Source organism: Phalacrocorax carbo, chromosome 2, assembly GCF_963921805.1.
Source record: "Phalacrocorax carbo chromosome 2, bPhaCar2.1, whole genome shotgun sequence".
Taxonomy (NCBI): domain Eukaryota; kingdom Metazoa; phylum Chordata; class Aves; order Suliformes; family Phalacrocoracidae; genus Phalacrocorax; species Phalacrocorax carbo.
Window position 1 is genome coordinate 24311146 of NC_087514.1, and position 20575 is coordinate 24331720.

The 20575-nt window shown below is 35.8% G+C and overlaps 1 protein-coding gene across 5 annotated transcripts in view; it reads right to left on the bottom strand.

Moving 5' to 3' along the window:
• VPS13B (vacuolar protein sorting 13 homolog B) overlaps window positions 1-20575 on the bottom strand; it is a 485884-nt gene that overhangs the window by 156279 nt on the left and 309030 nt on the right. For all 5 annotated transcript variants that reach the window (XM_064442323.1, XM_064442322.1, XM_064442320.1 and 2 more), the window contains exons 31-33: window positions 10996-11199; window positions 2088-2214; window positions 211-354 (exon numbers count right to left, since the gene is read on the bottom strand). In XM_064442323.1, coding sequence (XP_064298393.1) covers window positions 211-354; window positions 2088-2214; window positions 10996-11199 — 475 coding nt within the window. The remainder of the gene's footprint in view (window positions 1-210; window positions 355-2087; window positions 2215-10995; window positions 11200-20575) is intronic.

Below are 20575 nucleotides of genomic sequence, written 5' to 3' on the forward strand. Positions count from 1 at the left end.
CACCTTAGTCTAATTTACTGAATAATAGTCTCGTTGAAGTAAGACATCCTATTGTTAGAACAACATTATAATGCATTTTAAAGATGACCAAACAAGCAGTAATACACGCATTTAATTTACCTGTCTAATTTTGTCTAGATGATGCAAACACCTGATCAGAGCTACTGTACTCACAAAAAAAAACTAGCTGCAAAACAGGGAAAAACCTACCTCAGTGGTGCTACTGGAAGGTTCCAGTCCAACCATATTGGCTTGTACCAGCTGCTGAAGAAGTTGTACTTGAGCCACATTGAGAAAGAAATCCAGGTTTGTTGTCACATTCACCTCCAAAGAATGACCACACACCAGAATTTCCTGTGGAGAAATGAAGGGAAAATACTAGATAACACCTACTGGGGAAATAATTTTCAGCTTCTATATAACTGTAATATGATTCTCTGTTGTAGTCAATGCTTCAAAACCGTATACATTATTAATTAGGTCTTTTTAGGAGAAAGTGGTGTCTCAGGCTTCTAAACAAGGATGCAGCTTATTCTTTGCTTGGCTTTCAACAGCATAACTATTAAGACGAATTTTGCAAGAAAAGTATCTTGTGTGTGAGGTCTTGTTTCCATCTCTTGGTAGTATCAAACAGTGGATTGTCATATTTTGGTTCTTATTTCCTGGCAATGACTACAATTCTCCTTTTCTTCCAAGAAAAGGATGTACTTTTTTTCCTTTTCCTTTTTTTTTTTTTCTTTTTAAAACAAACTCTGCTTGATTTATAATGGAATCATGCATTGGAACTCACTGATAATCACCTTATTTCATTTTTCTTTGCTTGTAAACCACTGTTAATACCTTGGCAAAGCTAGCTGGACGGCCACTGTTTTATTGGTGTTATCTAGCACAAAAAAAAGCTCTTCACCACTGTTGGCAAGCAATAAGGAGATGAAAAACAGAACCAATGCAGAAGAGTTGCTTAATAAGCAGATGCACTGCCCCTTCTCATTAGAAGGCTGCTCAATGTTCAAGCTCTTCACAATATAAACTAGACCTCTCCATCAGTGACTGTCACCCAGGCAGTAGATTACAAGAAGAATGTATGCACAGAAAACACTGTAATTCTTGAACATAACCATTAGTAAAGCTCAGAGTTTTTGTGGTTCGGGGTTTTTTTTAAATTATTTTTTATTAATAACATCTACGGATCCTAGCCACCCCCCAAGCGTTCTACTTTTTTACATTAAATAATTTTCTGTCTGCCCTTGAGATGACATATTTTGTGTAAAGTAAAGCTATTTCTATATTTCTATACCCATTAGCTATTATTTTCCATCAAGGTACACCCATTGCACATTGCAATACACGCTGAATATCCTTTACACTCCTGTACCAGTTCTGCTCTTCCCAGGAGGTAGCTCTTATGAGAAATACTCCTTGTGAGCTGACAAAAACTTTCTGATATTTCCCCTACGTAAAAGGTTTTAAATTCTTGAGCTACAAACTAATGTCAAACAGGGAGCCAATACCTTTTTTGCGTAACATTCTTCACAGACTCATCATTAACAAGCTGAGCCACAGACTGGTAAAAGTGATTGTTAAATCTGGAATACCTTGAAGTACCCAAGAGTTGTGGTTTGGGAATGGATGCTTTATGGAAATTTGTGGGCTTGAAAAATCTGGCTAAAAGAACTTGGCTCAACTTTCTTCTTAGAGATAGTGTATAGATTGCATTTTCAGGCTTCTTTATGAGAAGCTTGTGAATACAACGTTTTGTAATGTCGTACTGTAACGCCTCTTCTCAACACCTTTCCATCATGAATCTTTTAAAAATATTGCTGGAAAACATTAAAGGATTCCCATTTGCTGAATTGCAAACAGGCTTATCTACCTCTGGACTGGATGCCTGTAATATCCAATGTTATACTCAAATTCTTTCTCCAGCAAAGAACGAACATGTCAGCCAGTGATTAAGACTTTTTTTTTTCCAGTTGGCGATCTCTGCATTTAAAAACACCTGAACACTTAAAATGGTGGAACAATAAAATATTAAGATAATCCACATATTAAAAATTATGCTATTTCTGTTCGCATTTTGTACTAACCTCTGGATGTAAATTCTCTGCAGCATCAATTTTTGTAAAAATAATTGCAGGAGCTGCAGTTATTCGAACTGTGAAATCTGTTAAAATTGGAGTTAAAATTGCTCTCCTCTCCTGATGCCGCCTTATGCTAAAAAAAAAAAAAAAAAAAGATTAAAGCATATTCTAAATTGTTGAGGGGCAAAAACTCATTCTTCTTTACATCCAGTGTGTAGCACCGAAGTGATTCAATACCAGTTTGGCATTTCATTGCTACCTCATTAAGCATTAAATATCATCATTATAAATCATGTTAATTCCAATCATAAAGGCAGAATTCTACCTATATTTCACAGAAAAAGTATGTTTAAAGATGTTACTCTTCAACCCATCTCCATGTAGACATGTTTGACATTGTTTCTTCTACTGTTTAATGAACTATACAAAAATCATTTGAACAAATATACAAGCTTTATTATCAGTATTTTTCAAACTTGCCTGTGGATGCCCTTCAGTTTATGAATAGCTGTCCTGAAGCTGGCATAATATTTCAATTCATGCATTAAAACTCTGTGGTGAAGAAGTTCTGCACACAACGACATGACTGACACAAAAATCAAAGACGTGAAAAATTAAACTAGCAAACCACATGAAGCTCTAGGGCTGCCCAAGATGTTTAAAATGCCTTGAAAATGGAGGGATGTCAGTCTTCCTTCACTGCTTCTGTCACTGGTTGCTCTTAGTTGGTACCTTTTCGTCTAAATATCAGCGTTTGCTTGCCAAGAATATTTGTGCCATTAAACTTGATAATTACATTTGTTTTCCAGCTAGGTGTTTGGTGGTGTGTTTGTGTTTTTTTTTGTTTGTTTGTTATTCTTTAACCAAATACTAAGGATAGAGGCACAATGCCGTTATAGATGGTTCACTAATAGCTTATGACAACACATTCCAAATAGCCAGAATCTTCTGGGTCAGGTCAAATGAACTATTGCCACAAAATGCCATCTGAGAGCCTCTGATGAGGGGGAAGAAAAAAAAAAAAAGTGATGAGATCAAGATGGTGTTCAGCCCCTAAAAGAGGATATGGTTCAAATTCCAGGGAGAACCCTTCCATCAAGATAGTTTTTTGATAATTCTTTTTACCTATCATTATTTATATAAATGCTAAGTGCCTGCATTTCACCTGGGAGAACTCTGAACATCATCAAAAAGTTATTGGTAAGTTCTCCCACACTTACGAAATAGAAAATCAACTGTGAAACAATGCAGTTAAAAGTATATAATAAATTATGCAACTATCTATCATGATATAAAGGAAATGACTGAACTACACTGCTGTATAGAAGAAAAGAACAGATCTGTGCAGGACTCTTCAGATATATCTGTATGTCAGTATCCCTGTATCACTTTTAATCTCCAGTAATTGAGTTGCGGCAATTCGGACATCAGCGTAAACGGCACAAGTGAGCCAGACACATGAACTATGCAATTAGACAATTAGTCCTTGCCGTCAGCTAGAGTTATCCACGCTAATGTCATTAAACAATATGGTTATATGCCTGTCTATGCAGAAATCTCTGGACTGCATGTGGAATAGGTAATTAAATCTCTTGATTAAGAACGGGTATTGATATACCTAGTCTAGTAAAGGTAATGGTTCTGAAATGGATTCTGTTGAAAAGTACAAGATCTCAAATGCTGATGGTTTGTAGGCCAAGAGTTAGGCCAAAACGAAATTAAATCAATATCATAACTTGACTGTAATTCAGTAAGATTCAAAAGATTCAAGATCCATAGATGACAATTTACTGCTTAGACTATTCTGATTTTAATGCTTCAAACTCTGCTAACAATATCCTCGACTGTCCTCAAAACATGCAGACAGCATGGTGATCTGTAAGGGAATATATCCAGTCAGATGAGGGTAGGCCTTAAAGCTTTTAAATTTATTTAGGACAACAGTATACAGAAGTTAACAGCAGATGCTGCAGAGCACAGAGCTAGTATTTACTGAGCACAAGTCTAATAAACTTCTGCTTCAAATGATGTTCACAAACACTGCTGAGCAGGTTGCATGCTACCGTAAGTAGTATGCAGTATGCTTAAGAGCAAGCCAATTAGGCAGTGAGAGAAAACTACCATCTTACATCAAAAGCTTTAACATTTTGGTCAGCTGTAGCTCTGCTGGTCTGTAATGACGGTTTCTAAAGCAAGATTAGCCCAATTAGAGCCTCAAATCAGAAAGCAGACCCATTAGTGATTAGCGTACATCTTCAACTGAGAAAAATAGTCAGATTTTGCCAGTCCTACAAATTCTTCTCTCCCTGCCATCACCTTTATTTTAGATTTAAAACAGACAGCTTTCTACCCAATTCCTATTTCCCCTGCACAACAGGATGAGAAAGAAATGCCTTTGTTTTTGAGGAAAATAAAAGTGCTAAGTAGTAGAACAATTCTGTGAAGGAACACACAGCTATATATTAGAAAACTTCCACTTGAAGGGGCATAAAACTGCTGGTAAGTATGATTTTAATATATGAAACAGAACTATAAAAGCAAGTTATTTGTTGAACCCCAAACCCACAACTGGTCCTCTTCAATCATTGTTAAATTATTTTTCAGCTCATACATCTTCCTTAATTTTCAAATGTTATTTGAGTAGATACCCAGGACAGTGCATCTTAAAGTTTTTTTTTGGTAATACAGTTGACTGCTGATTTTTTTATTTTATTTTAAAATCATCTTTATGTGGTATCCCTGTCCTGCACTACTTACTACATTCCGTGTTTCTAGTTGGTGAATTTGAAGTTCAGCCAAATCAAGTATTAGCAAAATAAATAATTGTAAGTACAAACAGAAGGCAAACAGAGCACAGTAAATAATGATGGGAGAGGATATGAGAAAGAGCACAAAAGGAACAAAGAAACAAATTCCAGTTTGAATTATTAAGTCTTCCACACTGCACCTAAGTGCACCGTTAACTTAACACAGGTGTACACCACATGAGCTTATGAAAAAACTTGATTGTGAAGAGCGTAATGATGGCTCTATGTCTGCAGCACATTCATTCCATGGTTCATTTATGCATCTGTTATATATTTGTCTTGGAAAAAAAAGGAAAAGCTAGTACTTTTAGAGATGTTAAAGCAGTTGATCATCTACACTTAAAAGTACAGCACATTTGAAGGACCATATGCTAACACAAAGCAAAAAGGCAGCAAAGCATTTGTGATAAGGCCTGAGGTGCCTTTTACTCAGTGCTGATTTTGGGCTATATCTGCATGATAACGTGAACTCTGGTTATGGACCACAGATCCACATTGTAAAAGCACAGGACAAAAATGGTCTCTGTCCTCAAAAGTTTACAATTGAAGTATAAGAAAACACACACCCGCAGACAGGGAAGTAAAAGGGAACAACTAACAGCACCATAGGTAATGATATCCATGCAGTGGCAACTTGAAAGCTGTCTTATGAGTTTTTATATTACATTATAATAGAAACTGATTTTTCTGGAAGGATTTGGAAGAAGACATTGCAATAATTTTGTGAATGTTCACAGGAAATGCCTTTATAACATATAGGTTAGCCTAGAAGCGAGCAAGTGCTTCTTTGAAAGTTAAATGTGGCAGCCTTGGTGAATGGGATGATGAGGTCTGATGAGCAGTGAGCGTTGATGTGTCAAAGCAAATGAAAGAAGACATGTAAGAGGAAATGGATAGACACAAAAGTCTAGAAGTAACCTGAAAGCAAAGACATATTAAATGATTAATATGACCAAAAAATGTTGTGGGAAGAGAAGAGAAAAAAAAGGTGAAGAACAGAATTTTGTAATCAAAGCAACAACATTTCATTACACCAAATCAAATCATCAGTATTTGATTACAGGCACTCAGAATCGTGGTGAATTTACATGAGGAGGAAGGACTGCCAAAGAGATGATGTTGCACTAATCAAGGAGGTGCAATGATGTGAGACTGGATAAGCTGTGAAAATGCACAAGGATGACTACAACTTGGCCACCTTATGTGGAAAAACTAGTCAAAACTGACAGAAAATACTGGCCAGTAAGAGCTAAACATAACGTAGAAGTGAAACTTGGAAATGTTTGCCTTACTCTTAATTATTATTTTTTTCTTAATAATACCTTACTGAATCTAGAGCTTGAGCCCTTATATACTTAAAAAATACACAGGTCAGGGAGAAACTCATATACATTCAATGCATGAATGACAACTGAGCTCATCTATGCTATGTAAGTTTACTATCTACAGAGAGAGATGAATCCTCACAAATAATTCTGTGACTAAAAACAGCAAAAAAACAAGTATTAGCATGGAATAGGGCACATAATTGAATAGTGTTCTCCAGTAGTGTGAGGCGTGCAAAACCAAAGATGTTATGTTGGTTAGCATGCTAACTTAGGACTCAGGAAAGACTTTTCTCTTGCACGTTACCAATGTAGTTGTATACATCAGCTAATCCCTGATCCACAAATGTTATTAGGATATCTAACTACTAATGACATCATCATGCCTCAGACCTCCATCTCCCAGTGGGCAAAACAGTTCACATCCTTTCAGCTCTCTGAGGTGTTGCAAAGATGCATCATGATACAGTGAAACAGCATAGCAACATTTTGAGGACAACCTAATGACCAAAAGTACATCATCTAGCTGTACAGAATGACTATTGTTAGGTAATTATGCCTCAGTAAAGCTAATTTTCATCTTTTTAAGAATGCCACGCAACATTGCTTTGCTGTAGATTAATAAAGAAAATAACATACTCCATCTTATTGAGTAAGGCTTTGCACAGTATGAATACAAGCACGACTTCAGGTACAATAAATGCAGCAACTGAAATAAAGGACTGAATACAAATGTACTGCATTTTATTCAAAAAGATTCACAGGGAATGTCCCTGCTTCCATACACATGGACCTACTGATCACTTTTTTCTGGTCTTCCCACTTACGACTTGGCAAGCTGCACTTCAACTTGCCAAAAAAGCATGAAAATTAAAACTATTCAAAGAAAAGTCTGCAGGAAACCTTTCTGAGGATCCTTGCAAAGCAGAAGTGGTATTTTGTTCAGTTTTGTACAACAGATCATTGGCTCCCTGACGTACTCAATGAGAGTCACAGAGAGCTGTTCCAGATGGTGGTATGCCAAGGACAAAACTGTAATGCAGTACATTGCCCCACTCAATTCATTACCACACAGAGAAGTAATGCTTTTAAGCTCAATTAATTTTATTTTTTTCAACAGAGTTTATTCAGGCTGCAGGAAGCAGAAGTTGCTGCTGGGAGCTGTATAAGGATTGTACAGGGATGGGGGCGAGGCCTCAAGAGAGGATATATTTCTTTATTTCCTTCAGGGCTGTTGTTTTTTCCATTGAGAGGAGGGAGAGGGAGGAGGAGAGCTGCAAGCTGAAAAAGCAGTTTTCAATCAAGAAAACTTCTTTTGGTTAAGTACTCCCAGCTCCCCACATGCTGTTTGGTAAAGGGAATAAATGCGGACAGGTTTCATTTGTACATAACCTTATTAGAACTGTCTGACTGTTTCCAGTATTCTTTTTATATATTACACCATTAGGGAGCTTTTTATAACATCTACAGTGAAGTATAAATATTTCATAATAGGAAGAGTTATGATCCCTGATCCTCAGTACAGCACAGCATTTGGATGTTTTGTTCTGACAGAGGACACCTACCCTACCAGAGCGCTCCAGTTCCCCCATTCTTCTTGGGGTGACCCGTGGAGGCACAGGAGGCATCACACCAGCACTTCACAAAAGCCCCTCTTACAGAATTTTACACTAAACACCTTAAAATAGTCAACACTTAGTCTCAAAGCAAGACTGCTTGGTTTCCAAATTACAATGTAAAGTTTCAAAAAAATTCAAACCCATGAGATATTAACCACTAGAAATACTGAACTCCAGAAAAAGTGGTGGGAAAATCTGAAAGATTTACTTTCTGCATAAAGACTGTTAAAGGATTTAAATGATAAACTCTGTCAAAACCTTTCAAATATTTGTTTGGATATCCATAGATCTTATATTTAGAGTGATTTAGTTTTCGTGCAAATTTTTAAAACAGGACCAAATTTCAACCCAGTAGACTAAATTACAATATAATCTATTTCCAAATTTTTACAAGTATTTATTAAAAAAAATACAGTAATGCTTTAAAAAATGGGAATGGAAAATGAATGTTTGGTATCTATGCTAAAGTTTTCTGTAAAGTAACTGTGTGAAATACTTGGATATAAGTTGGATTCTATACTGCACCACATCGCACCTAAGAAATAAAAAATGAGGGAAACTGATCTCAGAAAAGAATCTTAAACCCCAGTGAACCTAATAAACCAGGACACTGGTAAGTAAAAACAAATAGAAATATATTAAAACCAAACAAAGAAATGAGCCCTAAAATAACTCAGTAAAAATCATTCATTATGTTCCAGGTTAAACATGTCTAAGAAACTTGAAGAATTAAAAAAGAAAACAGTATCACAAATAGGTCAAAGAATAAAGCTTCTGTGGTAATTGCAGGAAATCTTAAGATGAACTTCACCCTGAAAACACTAAGCACCATGTAAAACACCACACAGCCACCCTCTTGGTGCATGCTGGAAATATCTCAGCAGATGGCAGAGTTCAATGCAGGTTCTTCCAGTTCTCAGCACACCACTTCCACAGATCATAAAATAAACCCAGATGCAGCAAAACTGACTGCCAACTGAAAAGCAAAAATGTGAACATCCTGAAAAAGAGCTGTGGTAAATGTGTAAAATTTTAAGCCAACAGGACAAGAAAACACTCACACCAACTTTCTCTTTAAACAAATTCAAGCTGCAACTAAGATACTGTATTGCATACCAGAAAGGAAAAGCTAATATATTTAATTACAACTGATTGAAATGAAAACCCAAGTAGAAGATTCATTGAAAAGCGATATCAAAACAAACATACTTATTTGTCAAGTATATTCTAATATATTTTATTTTGGAAGTCTGCTGAGGAAAAGAAGAATGTCCAGGAAGTTATTTAAAAAACCAAACAAAAAAAACCCCAACCAACCAAACAAAAAAACCAACCCAAATTCAGATTATCTGTAATAGCTGCTTCCCTTATTCTTAACAGCTTTTCAGGAATCCCACCAAACTTCCTATCCAAATCTATAACCACAAAGCTCAGACCAAAGTGTGCTGGCAATATGATTTCAGTCACTAATGGGAAGGAAAAGGAAAGCCAGTTCCTTGGTGGCTGGTTTTGCTACATTAGCTTAACTTCCAAATCAGCCAGAAGTCCTTTGGAGATTAATGTCATCTTATCTTTCAAGAAATGCCACTGGTCCTACGTTATTTTGTGAGAAACAACTTAATGGGCAACTTGCCCAATGTCAAGGCCCAACTTAGAAGGCCATATCCATTTTCTTAAGGCTAAGAATTTAAAAGAAAAATTGTCTTTGGAATTATATTAGTTAAAAAAAAAAAAAGAATCATTAAAAGACAGGAAAGAACCAGGTGATCTTATAAATGAAGAACAGATACTATTTACTCGGTTTAAATTTTTATCTGTACTCCTGTCACTCCTTGTGGTTTTATTATTGCTTTGGTTAGATCTGTTTTTCCTGCTCTCTATTTTTCAATAATAAACTGGAATTTATTCTTGATCACATCTTTTTCCTGCACACACTCCTCCAGAGTGAGCTTATTTGCTCTCTTGGTCTTTCATCAATTCATCACTTAGAAAGCTCAGTCTGCATGCCATGCTCAAGTAGCTTCTTTTGCTGCAGCTTGCCTCACTTTTGGAAAAATCTCTGAGAGTCCTCTCATCTTCCCTTTTTTAAAAAATTAAACAGTTATAGTTCAATTTCTGTCTTTCCTTATGATTCTGCCTGTTCTTCTATATCACTTTTAGGAACTTATCCCTCAATTCAGATAGGAATCTTATCTTAGGAACCATAGAATTGTGCACACATTTCATAAAAATCAAGTTGGTTTTGCATGAATTACATACAAAGGACTTTTAAATGAAGATAAATAAATGTCTGGGCAATGAGGTATCTTCTAGTAGAAATGCATCTAAATCCACAAAATGACTTCTGAAAGCTTGCTCTTGGCCATCAGACCTTATTCCTGTCACTTTGAAAAGAGAACTCTGACTGCTACACAGTCTACAAAAATTTAGTTTTAAATTACCTGTATGAGTTTTTAAGTATAAAAATGTATATTAAAACTAAAATTAAAATTTCATATTTTCACAAATTACCATTAAACCCCCCTATTTTATATGTGAAAACATTAAAATACCACACAAGTGTACGCATGCTTTATCTTTCAACCCTGTTGAACTAGAGGGCGGGGTTTTGCATGTACATATCATACATGCACAATAAGGGAGACTCAGTTGAAATATCTCATTTTCAAAATTCATCTGGTTTTAGTTACAGAAGTGCAAAAAACAGTTCAGAACCAATAGGAAATGTTCTACTTTATCCTCCTTTAACTTAGAAATGTCTAAGCTGGTTTTACTCAAGCTTTGAAAAACTACAAACAAAAGAAGTTTTTTTTTTTTTAAAAAAAAAAAGAAAAGAAAGAAAATACAAAACCAAAACCTCCCACTGCTTGTAGACAGAGAAACTGAAGTCTGAGCTCTGGAGCTATTTTATGGACATACAGTAAACCACTCAGGAAAGAGCTTATAATGGAACCAAAGGCACACAATAACTAGACAGTAACTAGAGTGTAATAATAATAGTAATATGCATTTCAAACATATAATCCAAAACTCTGTGGAAATACACTTGTAATGTCAAGCAAAACCAATACAGAATCATTTGATTCAGATTTACAGCAAAAGATATCGACAGTGTTTGTGCTGTGTAATTCTAGAAAAAAGTAAGTTAAAAAAACCTTCCTACCTACTGGCCATGTTCCATTCAAGTGCTGGGTTTTGAGAATTTCTTTCACTCTCTGTCAAAACCCCTCCTTTTCCATTTTCCTTCTCTGGTTTCAACTGATTCCAATGAGCAGTACCAATATTTATAGACTGAAGATCTATTTGATATTGTCTGTCTTCAACCTCTGATCCAGGGTCTCGAAGTATTCCTAGATTCAGTGCTCTCCTGTAATGCCAAAAATGGGGGTGAGGGGGAACAGACGGGACACACACAAAAAAAAGAAAAAGAATCAGCAACAAAGGTCAGACCAATCAGATATTCATTAAGGTACAACATTAAGGAAATTAAGGTAAAAATTTGCCATTCTTGACTATATCTAAGCATTATTTTAAGTCCAGATCTTCAGAAGTATCCAGCTGTCACTTTACTGTGGAATTCAGTGGGAGATACAGAAAAATATATATTCCTAAATTTTGCCAGATCCCTCAAAGTCCATACAAGATCAATCCACTGACTTCACTGCACTTTCAATTGGGTCCATATGAGCAGCCGTACAGGGAAGCAGGACTAACTCATCTGCTGAATAAAGGATGTCACACTCAAGTCCTCAAACAGAAGAGCTATGTATCAGATTTACGAACACCTTTATTGCAAGACAATTGTTCCAAAAGAACATTCCAACATGACAGAAAAACAATTCAATCTTTTTAACTTGGAATTTCAGTACAGTGCTTTGTTATTAAAATTATTCTGACAAGTGAGAAAAAAAAGCATTTTTGAGTGAACCACATTACTTGTGGATTCTGCTAAATTCTACTACGTTAGATTTTACAAAGTATCTCAATCCTGAGCTAAGCTTGGGAAGCAGTCATACCTAACTTTAACAAAACATTCAAGAACTACGGGATGAGTGGAGGCTGCTAAGACCATGCAGTTTTAACAGTGACCAGTGTCAGAGGAGTCCCCTACTACTATTTCTAATGGTATCCTCCTAGATATCCTCCTACTATTAGTATCCTACTATCCTCCTACTACTATCTTCGGCCAATAAGCACTAGTAAATCTTCCAAAAATTATCCTGCCCTTGCTACACTGGGGACAGTATAGCTTTATGTGCACTGCTCATTTGATATTACAGTAAAAATGCAAAATCGACCTTATCACTGTTCTTCAAAACAAGCCAGTAAATGGAGCAAGGGGATCTTAAATTCTTTTGCTTTGAATCTATGATCATGTCAAATTGTAGTCCATTTTTACTGATTTCATACATCTGAGTTGGAGTTGAAGCTTAAGCTTCTTATTTGCATATGCCATCCAATCTACTGTTCCATTCTAGGTTGTTGTCTTATGCCAGAGTCGTTATTTAGTATATAACTAATGTCTCCACAGAGAATTTTATAATTCTGCAATTTGTTTAATCATTGATGCTAACAATCTAAAAATAAATAAGGATTAAAGCAACCTGTGAGGCACGCACTGCATGCAATCTGTAAGTATAGGTATGCAACCTATTTCAAAGTGCAATCCCAATGGTGCCCAAATCCAAACAGAGTTGAAACTGCTAATACCATTGCCATTGTCACCAATGGAGTATGCCAGCAATTAAGAAAATTTAGTAATTACTCATATCTACCCACAGAGGCATGTAACTGGCAGGAAAGCCGTTTTGATCAAGTCATTCCTGGTGACGCAGTGTGATGACATTGTTCAGCAGCCCTATAACTTTCTTAAATGCTTGGCAGAAATGCACTGAAAATCTGTTATGTCAGTAGTGGTATTTCAAAATTAAATGTGGTTTCTTAAAAATCAAGAATGTGTTTGTCAACCTTCCACATAAAGAGATCTAACCAAGACAACTGTGTCTTTTGTTATTCTTTCTAGGCATTATTTCAACAATGTGAATGCAGTTCTGTTTTGTTGGTTTTGATTTTTTTTTTTGAACAAAACAAAACAATGTAAATTAATGTATGACCCAGTGTCTATTTACGTACTTTGTCTAATGCAGGTAAATACTGGAATATATGCTTTGCGAAATATTACTGAAAATAAATCACCAAATTACGTATTTTATGAAATCTGGTTAAGTATATAAAATACAGAATATGATACTAATTTCACCTGCATAATTAATTCTTCTCTCCTGTACTTCACAGTAAAGAATATTTCTCATTCATTCTTTTTTGAGCAGCTTGAGAACTTGTATTAAGCTGCATCTAGCACTATATTCCTTAGGCTTGTCCAGCACAACCATGACCTTGTGAAATGAATTCCTAGAGCAAAATGTGGCTGCATGCACCAATCTGGAACTCCCCATTGTGACAATAGCTTTCTTCCCCTCATAAATTTTCTCATGTAAATAAAAACCCGAACAACAACAACAAAAAAAATCACTCTTTGGCACACATTTTTAGGTGCAGTAAAATACACACAGGTACTATGCAGACACAAGGTACTAGTGCATTGCATTGCTGGTATAAGATTTGTGCATTGGATCTTTTTTTATTAGATCAAATTAATTTTGTAAAATCTCAAGGACTGGATAATGTTTGTACTGCTTTGCGATATCACAGCCTAATACTTTCATGCTGATATAAAACCTGCATTTTCACTCTGTTCCTACTATTAACAATCTCCTATATATAATACAGAACTCTTCCTCTGATTCTTTACATACACCTCTGAAATCCAAGCAAACAAATTGTGCTTCTATAGATTACCCATTTCAAGAAACACGTATTTTACACATACATGTAAAATACAAGGATTAGTTATTAATGTCTTGATGTTTCAACTAAGCTGATTATTGCTTTCAGAAAGTACATCCTGCCAGTTTTATACAAGGATCAAAATATTGCCTTTTCCTAAAGATATTATATACATACAGGCATTTACACAAGCACTCATTTCTGGTTTTCTGTATCAACTATTTTCCTAAGTATGCCTCCATTTTATTAGTTATGTGCTTCCTACAAGGGTGAGAATAAGTTAAACTGCAGCAGAATTGGCCTAATCTTAAGTGTTCATGCTACGTATGAACTCTGCAGCCTTTCTGCTTCTGTAGCTTTCAAAATCCCTGTAACAAATAAAATCAGGGAAACAGAGTAAGCCAAATTAATGATTTCTCTACTCCTAACGTAAATGCTGGTTTACCAGCTAAAATGTACTATAGGAGTTCTGATTTTAATTGCTTCCCCCTTCCGAAAACAACTTCACTATCCCATCTGAACCTTTTGGCAGGTGGTGTAGAATAGATGGTCAATAATACAGTAAGATCATAAGCAACCAAAGATGACCATAAGCATGTAGCAGAAAACAGAGCTTTAATGTTTTTCCTTTTTAAATTGATTTAGTCTGGGTCAGGCTTTTTGTATGTTTATATAAGAAACAGCTCATGTTGAACCAGTTACTACATGCTGCTGAATAGGCATAATTCTGAGACCCACTGTAAAAAAGTTAAATCTATTCACTTACAGATCATCTGAGACCTATGAAAAGCTAAACAAGCCACGAAAATGGCATTTAAAGACTATACATTATGTAATGATTAAGAAATATTCACAGACTTTACACAAAAGAGCTAATTTTTGTTAGTACTTACTAGATCTCTGTGTGCACTGATTTCTGCTTCCAGGTACAGAGATGACAAAGCTATCTATCTGAATTTAAATTATTAAAGGTTTTGTCTAGTGGTAAAAGATTCCTCCTATTCTAATTTAAAATGAAACAGCCAATAAGCTTGAATCAATATATACTCTCTACTTTGTAGGGGTAAAACCTGGTTGGACTTGGATATCGATGCTAAGCAAGAGGACCACTTCCTCTTCTGCTTAACCTTGTGGAGTCCCAGCCCAAATGTAGCCTGAAAACCTCTGAATAAGACGTGACTGAACTAGGGTAGAAATCGGCAATACTTATCACTGACCTAATGCTCCTTATCTGCCTTTTCCCCAGTTCAATGCAATACAAGTTTCCTAATACATTCTCCTCGACAAGGCCACCGAATGTGTCATACCAAAGAGGGGAAATTGAAACAACTGTTTTTTAGGGAAGCACTGGACCACAACGCCATTTGGAGTGGGATGCTATAGATGTCAATAAGGACACAGAAAACAAATGTGGTAAACCTAGAATATCTATAACAACAATACTGGCCTTTGAAAATGCTAAGCTTCTATGAGTAAAACTCCAGACAGGAATCAGTTTTCCAATGAAAGGGAACAATGTTGTTTTTTTTTTTGAAAGAAAGGCAAATAGATGCCTCTTTGTCACAGGCAAAGAAGCTAACACTTGAGCCACTGGGAGAGAAACAGAACTTCCCAACACCACAGAACATGTACAGACATGATCTTAGAACAGGAATAAAAGAAACCTGTATACGACAGCTCATGATGGAAAACTTGGATTTGCCTAAGTTTGGACAGATTAAAAACATATTTGCGAGGAAGACCGAAAGAAGAATGAGAAGTTAAGGAGAAAAAAAGGAGGGCCCAGGAGTGGACAGGAGGGATAAGAACGATGGGATCATGGCACTAATGCTGAAATTAAAGAAATGCAGCAGGTAAGAAAATTCTATCATTGCAAGAAAAGGGGAGGAGACATCCTTAGGCAAGAAGGAAGGGTCCTGACATATTTCTAAAACTCTGTACACATTCTGCCATACCGAGTGAGCTCTGTATCTTCTCCAAAGGGGAACCTCAGCTTTGTTTCCTACCCTGCCATCTGTCCACAGGAAGACTTGTTTGTGGTTTAACAAATGTAGTGTTTTATGTCTGCCGGGATGTTGGAAACAGTATATTTTAGTCTGGGTCAGTAGAGCAGGCTCTCAAGTGCTGTCAGCAGTAAACTCCAATTCTCACCATTTCTGCCTCTTTTCCCCAGGAAGTATACCACTTATGACTGGCTTTGTTGGAAGCTGCTCCTTCTCCCCTCTCACAACTCAACTACTGCCCCATTCCCACACTTGCTGGCAGCATACTCTGGATTGGATATCAGCAAAATTTTATTAAATACAAATATAAACTGAGTACAGTAAGGCTCCTTTTTTTAATGATTTACTCATTAGCAAGTGATACTATTTTGTTCATATGTCTGCACTCGTGTCACTTTTAATCTTACATTTAATCTTTACAGGAATCTGTTTAACAAGGAAAACTACATTCCCCCAGTTAGTGTTTGTGTTGTGTTCTGCACATCCAGATACATCAGCATTACCTACAGCACTATGTGGTGGGTGTGCTGTAAGTGAACATGGTTAAGGTACCTGGGTTCATCTTCAGATGTGGAAGAGCCTTAGAGCCTTATAAAAAGAAAACATCAGTGCTAGCTCCATGAGTAATATAAAAATGACTGACCACTTCTAAACATCTATATAGCGGACAAATGCATCACAGTACTAACACAGAGGAAGAAGTTATTAATTAAATTCTAACTGAATGTGTTTTGTAGTCATCAACAGTCATAATTCTAACTCTGCAATGATTTGCAGTGTTTACAGCTTTTGCAAATAGACATAAATGAACTTATAGGTAGATTACTTGTACAATTAGTATGTTAAAAAAAGACAAGCAATGACTGAAACATATATAAAAATTTCTTTTGATTGGGCTAGACTGCCTCAAACAATTGATATAGCAAAGGAAAAATACAAGTATAATAGGTAATTTTCCTCTATTTTAAACTAATGTTGGATAAATGTCTGACTTGTGTCTCTGTGCATGGTTCCGTTTCGTTCTGTATACCTACAGATGAATGTCATGGCGAAGAGGAACTGGTATAAGTGTAAAAAGAGCTAGAGAAGAAGATGAGACACCAAGCAGCTACAAAGATCTTTAGGTAACACAAAGATAAACATGTTGGAGAAATGGAGCTCTGTACTTTCAAGTCATAAAAAAGAAAAGATGATTCAACTATGGATTAGTGTGTGCTAAGATATCATTCAAAACATGACTGCCTAGGTGCCTGGTGGGAAAAAAACCAAAAGACAATTGGACACACAGAACAAATCATCTACCTCACGATCATCCAGAACAGATCATCAAATAAGAGAGTACTAAGATTTAGTTGAGTATCATTATATGTCTTTTAGTCTCCTCAGTGTCAGTCTGGAATACATAAGGACATGTTAGATGTATTTAGAAAATTGAGCTTGAAAAGGAGTTTGATCTACTGCTGTTTCAAGACATGCTTAGCTTCTAGACACCTCAAGCACAACACAGATTCTACTACTACAAAGATCTCTGTTCCTGGCAATCAGATAATGACATTAAGAGATAGTATTCAAGATCTTCAGCAAAGCCATCGTACTACTGTACCTACAACTGTTTCTGTTAAATATCTCCAAGCTAGGTATTAAACAGTCACATTTGAAACAGACGTAGATGGGCTAGATAGAATCACAGACTTAACCCTTCTCTCTCTTCTTGACTTTCCCAGTTACGCAGTAGTAACTTTTCTACAGAAAATAATACTAGTAATAATCAAACTACTTAACTTTTTTTTAAAAAAATCTTACCAAAAGATGCTATTTTCTTTTTCCTAATACTTTTCACCACAGCTTCTTCTTGTCAAGCTGAAGTAGATAGGTCTTCCCTTACAATTACTTTGTAAGCTTTTTCTTAAAAATAGATACCACAGACAAAAATCTCATTTCTTAAACAAACTGCTCGGAGATGAAAGACTGTAAAATTACAGTCACTTTTCTTTTGGCTACTTTGTGTCCTTTACTTGACCAGTTTCATCAACTGCAACTATTGAGTCATAAAGATATTTACTTTCATCCAAAATATTTCAAACAGGACTGATTTTCACTGAGCTATCATAATTCAAGAGAAGAGAGATTTGGATTTGAACATACAGAAGAAGAAATCTGGAGAACTGAATTCAATGGTTGTGCCTATTTTGCACATGTGGCTGATACCCTCTCAAAAGGAATAGAAGGTGGTGTGTTGGTTAGAGCTTGAGCTGACAAATGCATGGACATGTAGAAGATCTAAGTCTGCCAGGTCTTCATATGTTGTGCACAAAAAAGTCTGGGACTAGGGAGACTGCTTGGGCAGGCCTCCTGCAGGCCCGCAGGACATGTTTCCCTCTCTGCAAGGCTAGAACAGGCCAAAGGAAAATAAGAGAGGTAGTTCTCATTCCTGTTCTCTCTAAACTTATTATGTGACTCTAAGCAACAAAATTAAGCTCTTCAACAGTTTACTCATATATATTGTGGGAATAATGCCAAAATGATGTTGTGAATATAGTTAATTGCATAGAAAAAGTTTTGAGATCACTGCATATACAGCGCTATAAGAAAGCAAATATATAAGAATATATATAAAAACTACTGCAACTTTTTATCAAGATGCTACGTATACTATTTATGTAACTATTTAAATATTTTTATTTTGAAACCCAGTAGGTACATATTCAGAGGAAAAAATTCAACACCCTCTTATGCCCATTAATTACTGTGGTGGTGCCAGGTGGATGCTACTATAATTCCATTTGCTATCCATTTAGGAAGGTCAGATTTTAGTCAACTGGACCACAGCAAGGTCAGGACTGGTAGCGGTGCATTGATCGTATAAAAGCTACTGAACACATGAAAGGAATTACAGTAGATCACACATCAAACATTTTGGCCCTGTGCTTCCTTCCTCTAGTCCTACGGGCAGGAAATGCTCTACATATCCTGTGAGGTGACGAGACGTTTAAAAGTAGCCCCTTATTCCAAAGGCTCTGGTACAGTAATTGGCTGAAAAGAAGCTGAAGAACTTCTGCGGTGCAGTTGTCTCCTAGAGTTGTATCTGGAACACAGTATGAATAATCCTATGATGATAAGGTATGGAATGGTAAACTATGAAGTAATTTCAGTCTCTCTCTCAAAAAAAAAAAAAGCGTAAAATGAAACAAAGCCGAAGTTTGCAGCTATGCATTTAGATGTCATCTGTTTAATTACTTCTGTAATTTTATTGTTTAAATTCCTCAGCAAAAACAACAGCATGAGCAAGTCTGAACTTTTAAAGATCCGTTTTTCATTTTTATACTGCTTCATGTTTAGACAGTTTAAGGAATCTCATTATAGTTTTGAAGCCTTCACCAAAATTCAGGGAGCATAGTATAAATATACAGTTGACAGACTGTATAAATGATAAGTATGAACAATTTCAAAGGACAGTCTGTATAATATTTTTGGATGCCAAATGTTTCTAGAAAAAAGAAGTGGAATAGAGTTTCTCTAAATAGAGTCAGTGAGGAGAGAGCTTGAAGAGTTTAAGTGGGTGGAGTGGAATCCTGGGGTTGGGGTTAGCAAAAAAAACCCCAAAATACAATATAACCCAAAGACTTCTATGCTTTTGTTTCATGGTAGAAAGAATTTTATCTCAAAACTTAATGCTGTTCGGCAGCAAAATGACCTTTAATTTTGATTTTTCAAATATTTCACATGTACTTCATTTACCACATAGCTAACGTAAATAATCTTCTTATCTTCCCATTGCTTTTATCCTGTATTTTACTTTGCTTTAGTTGATTCACCTAGTTTAGTGGTACAATACCTCAGTCTTTTCAGGTGTTCTATAAATTCACCTGGAAATACTGAGGTAGAGTTTCACTGAACACAGTCTTCATATTTGATGCATAGAATTTCTTTAAATGATGCAGTACAACCTGGTATGATGGTACAAGCTAGAAGGCATACTATCCACCGTGTTTTTGATAAGATGACATGGGACAGGATTTCTTTTCGCTGTTGTGTCAGTATATCAGACTCACACCTGGAGTGTGTCAAATTCTATACAAAGTAGTGCAGAACTTTAGAAATAAATAAATACCGAATTTCCCTTTATATTAAATAATGCATATTTTCAGCACATGTAGATTGTAACAGATTATATTATAGCATAGATAATAGAACAGGAAACCACTCTAAACCAAAAATATCTAACTGTCCAAGTCAATTCACATTTACCTTTAGCACTGATTAAATCAGTTTCTCAAGATCTTGTATAAATTTCTTAAGAAAGAAATAAATTTCTTAATTTATTCTCAGTGATTCTCAGGACTGCAAAAGGCAGAAATTATTCACTATGATATTGAAATATGAGGTGTATTGAATACTGCGTATTTCACATTTCCCAGGAGAATTAAAATTTACCTTGTGCATACTGAAAGAAAACAAAATATTATGATCTGACTAGAGAGGCAATATAGTTTCAAGCTTCTAATCGGGAGTAGAAGAAACCAGAGCCATCTGTATAAATCTGATCATCCCACATGAATCCTTCCTTGCAAAACACAAAGAATGGCACCTTTCATTCACATTATGAGCTGTGTGGGAGTACTTGAATCTTTACTTTTTGTGTGTGTTTTAAGGTTATAATGATATGATTAAGGCATGCTACTTTTTTATTTAATATTCTCTTATATGACTTGAACATATCTACAGTATGCCTTTGGATCACTTTAGAAAATTTGGAATTCAGCGATTCACTTTATTTAAAATAGTTTTAGACACAAAAACTATTGGAGGATAGTAAAACACTTAGGCTTAACCAGACCTCCCCCAACTTGCAGGTTATGAAAGTGTAGCCAGTTAGCCACTGCTGGTCTGTTG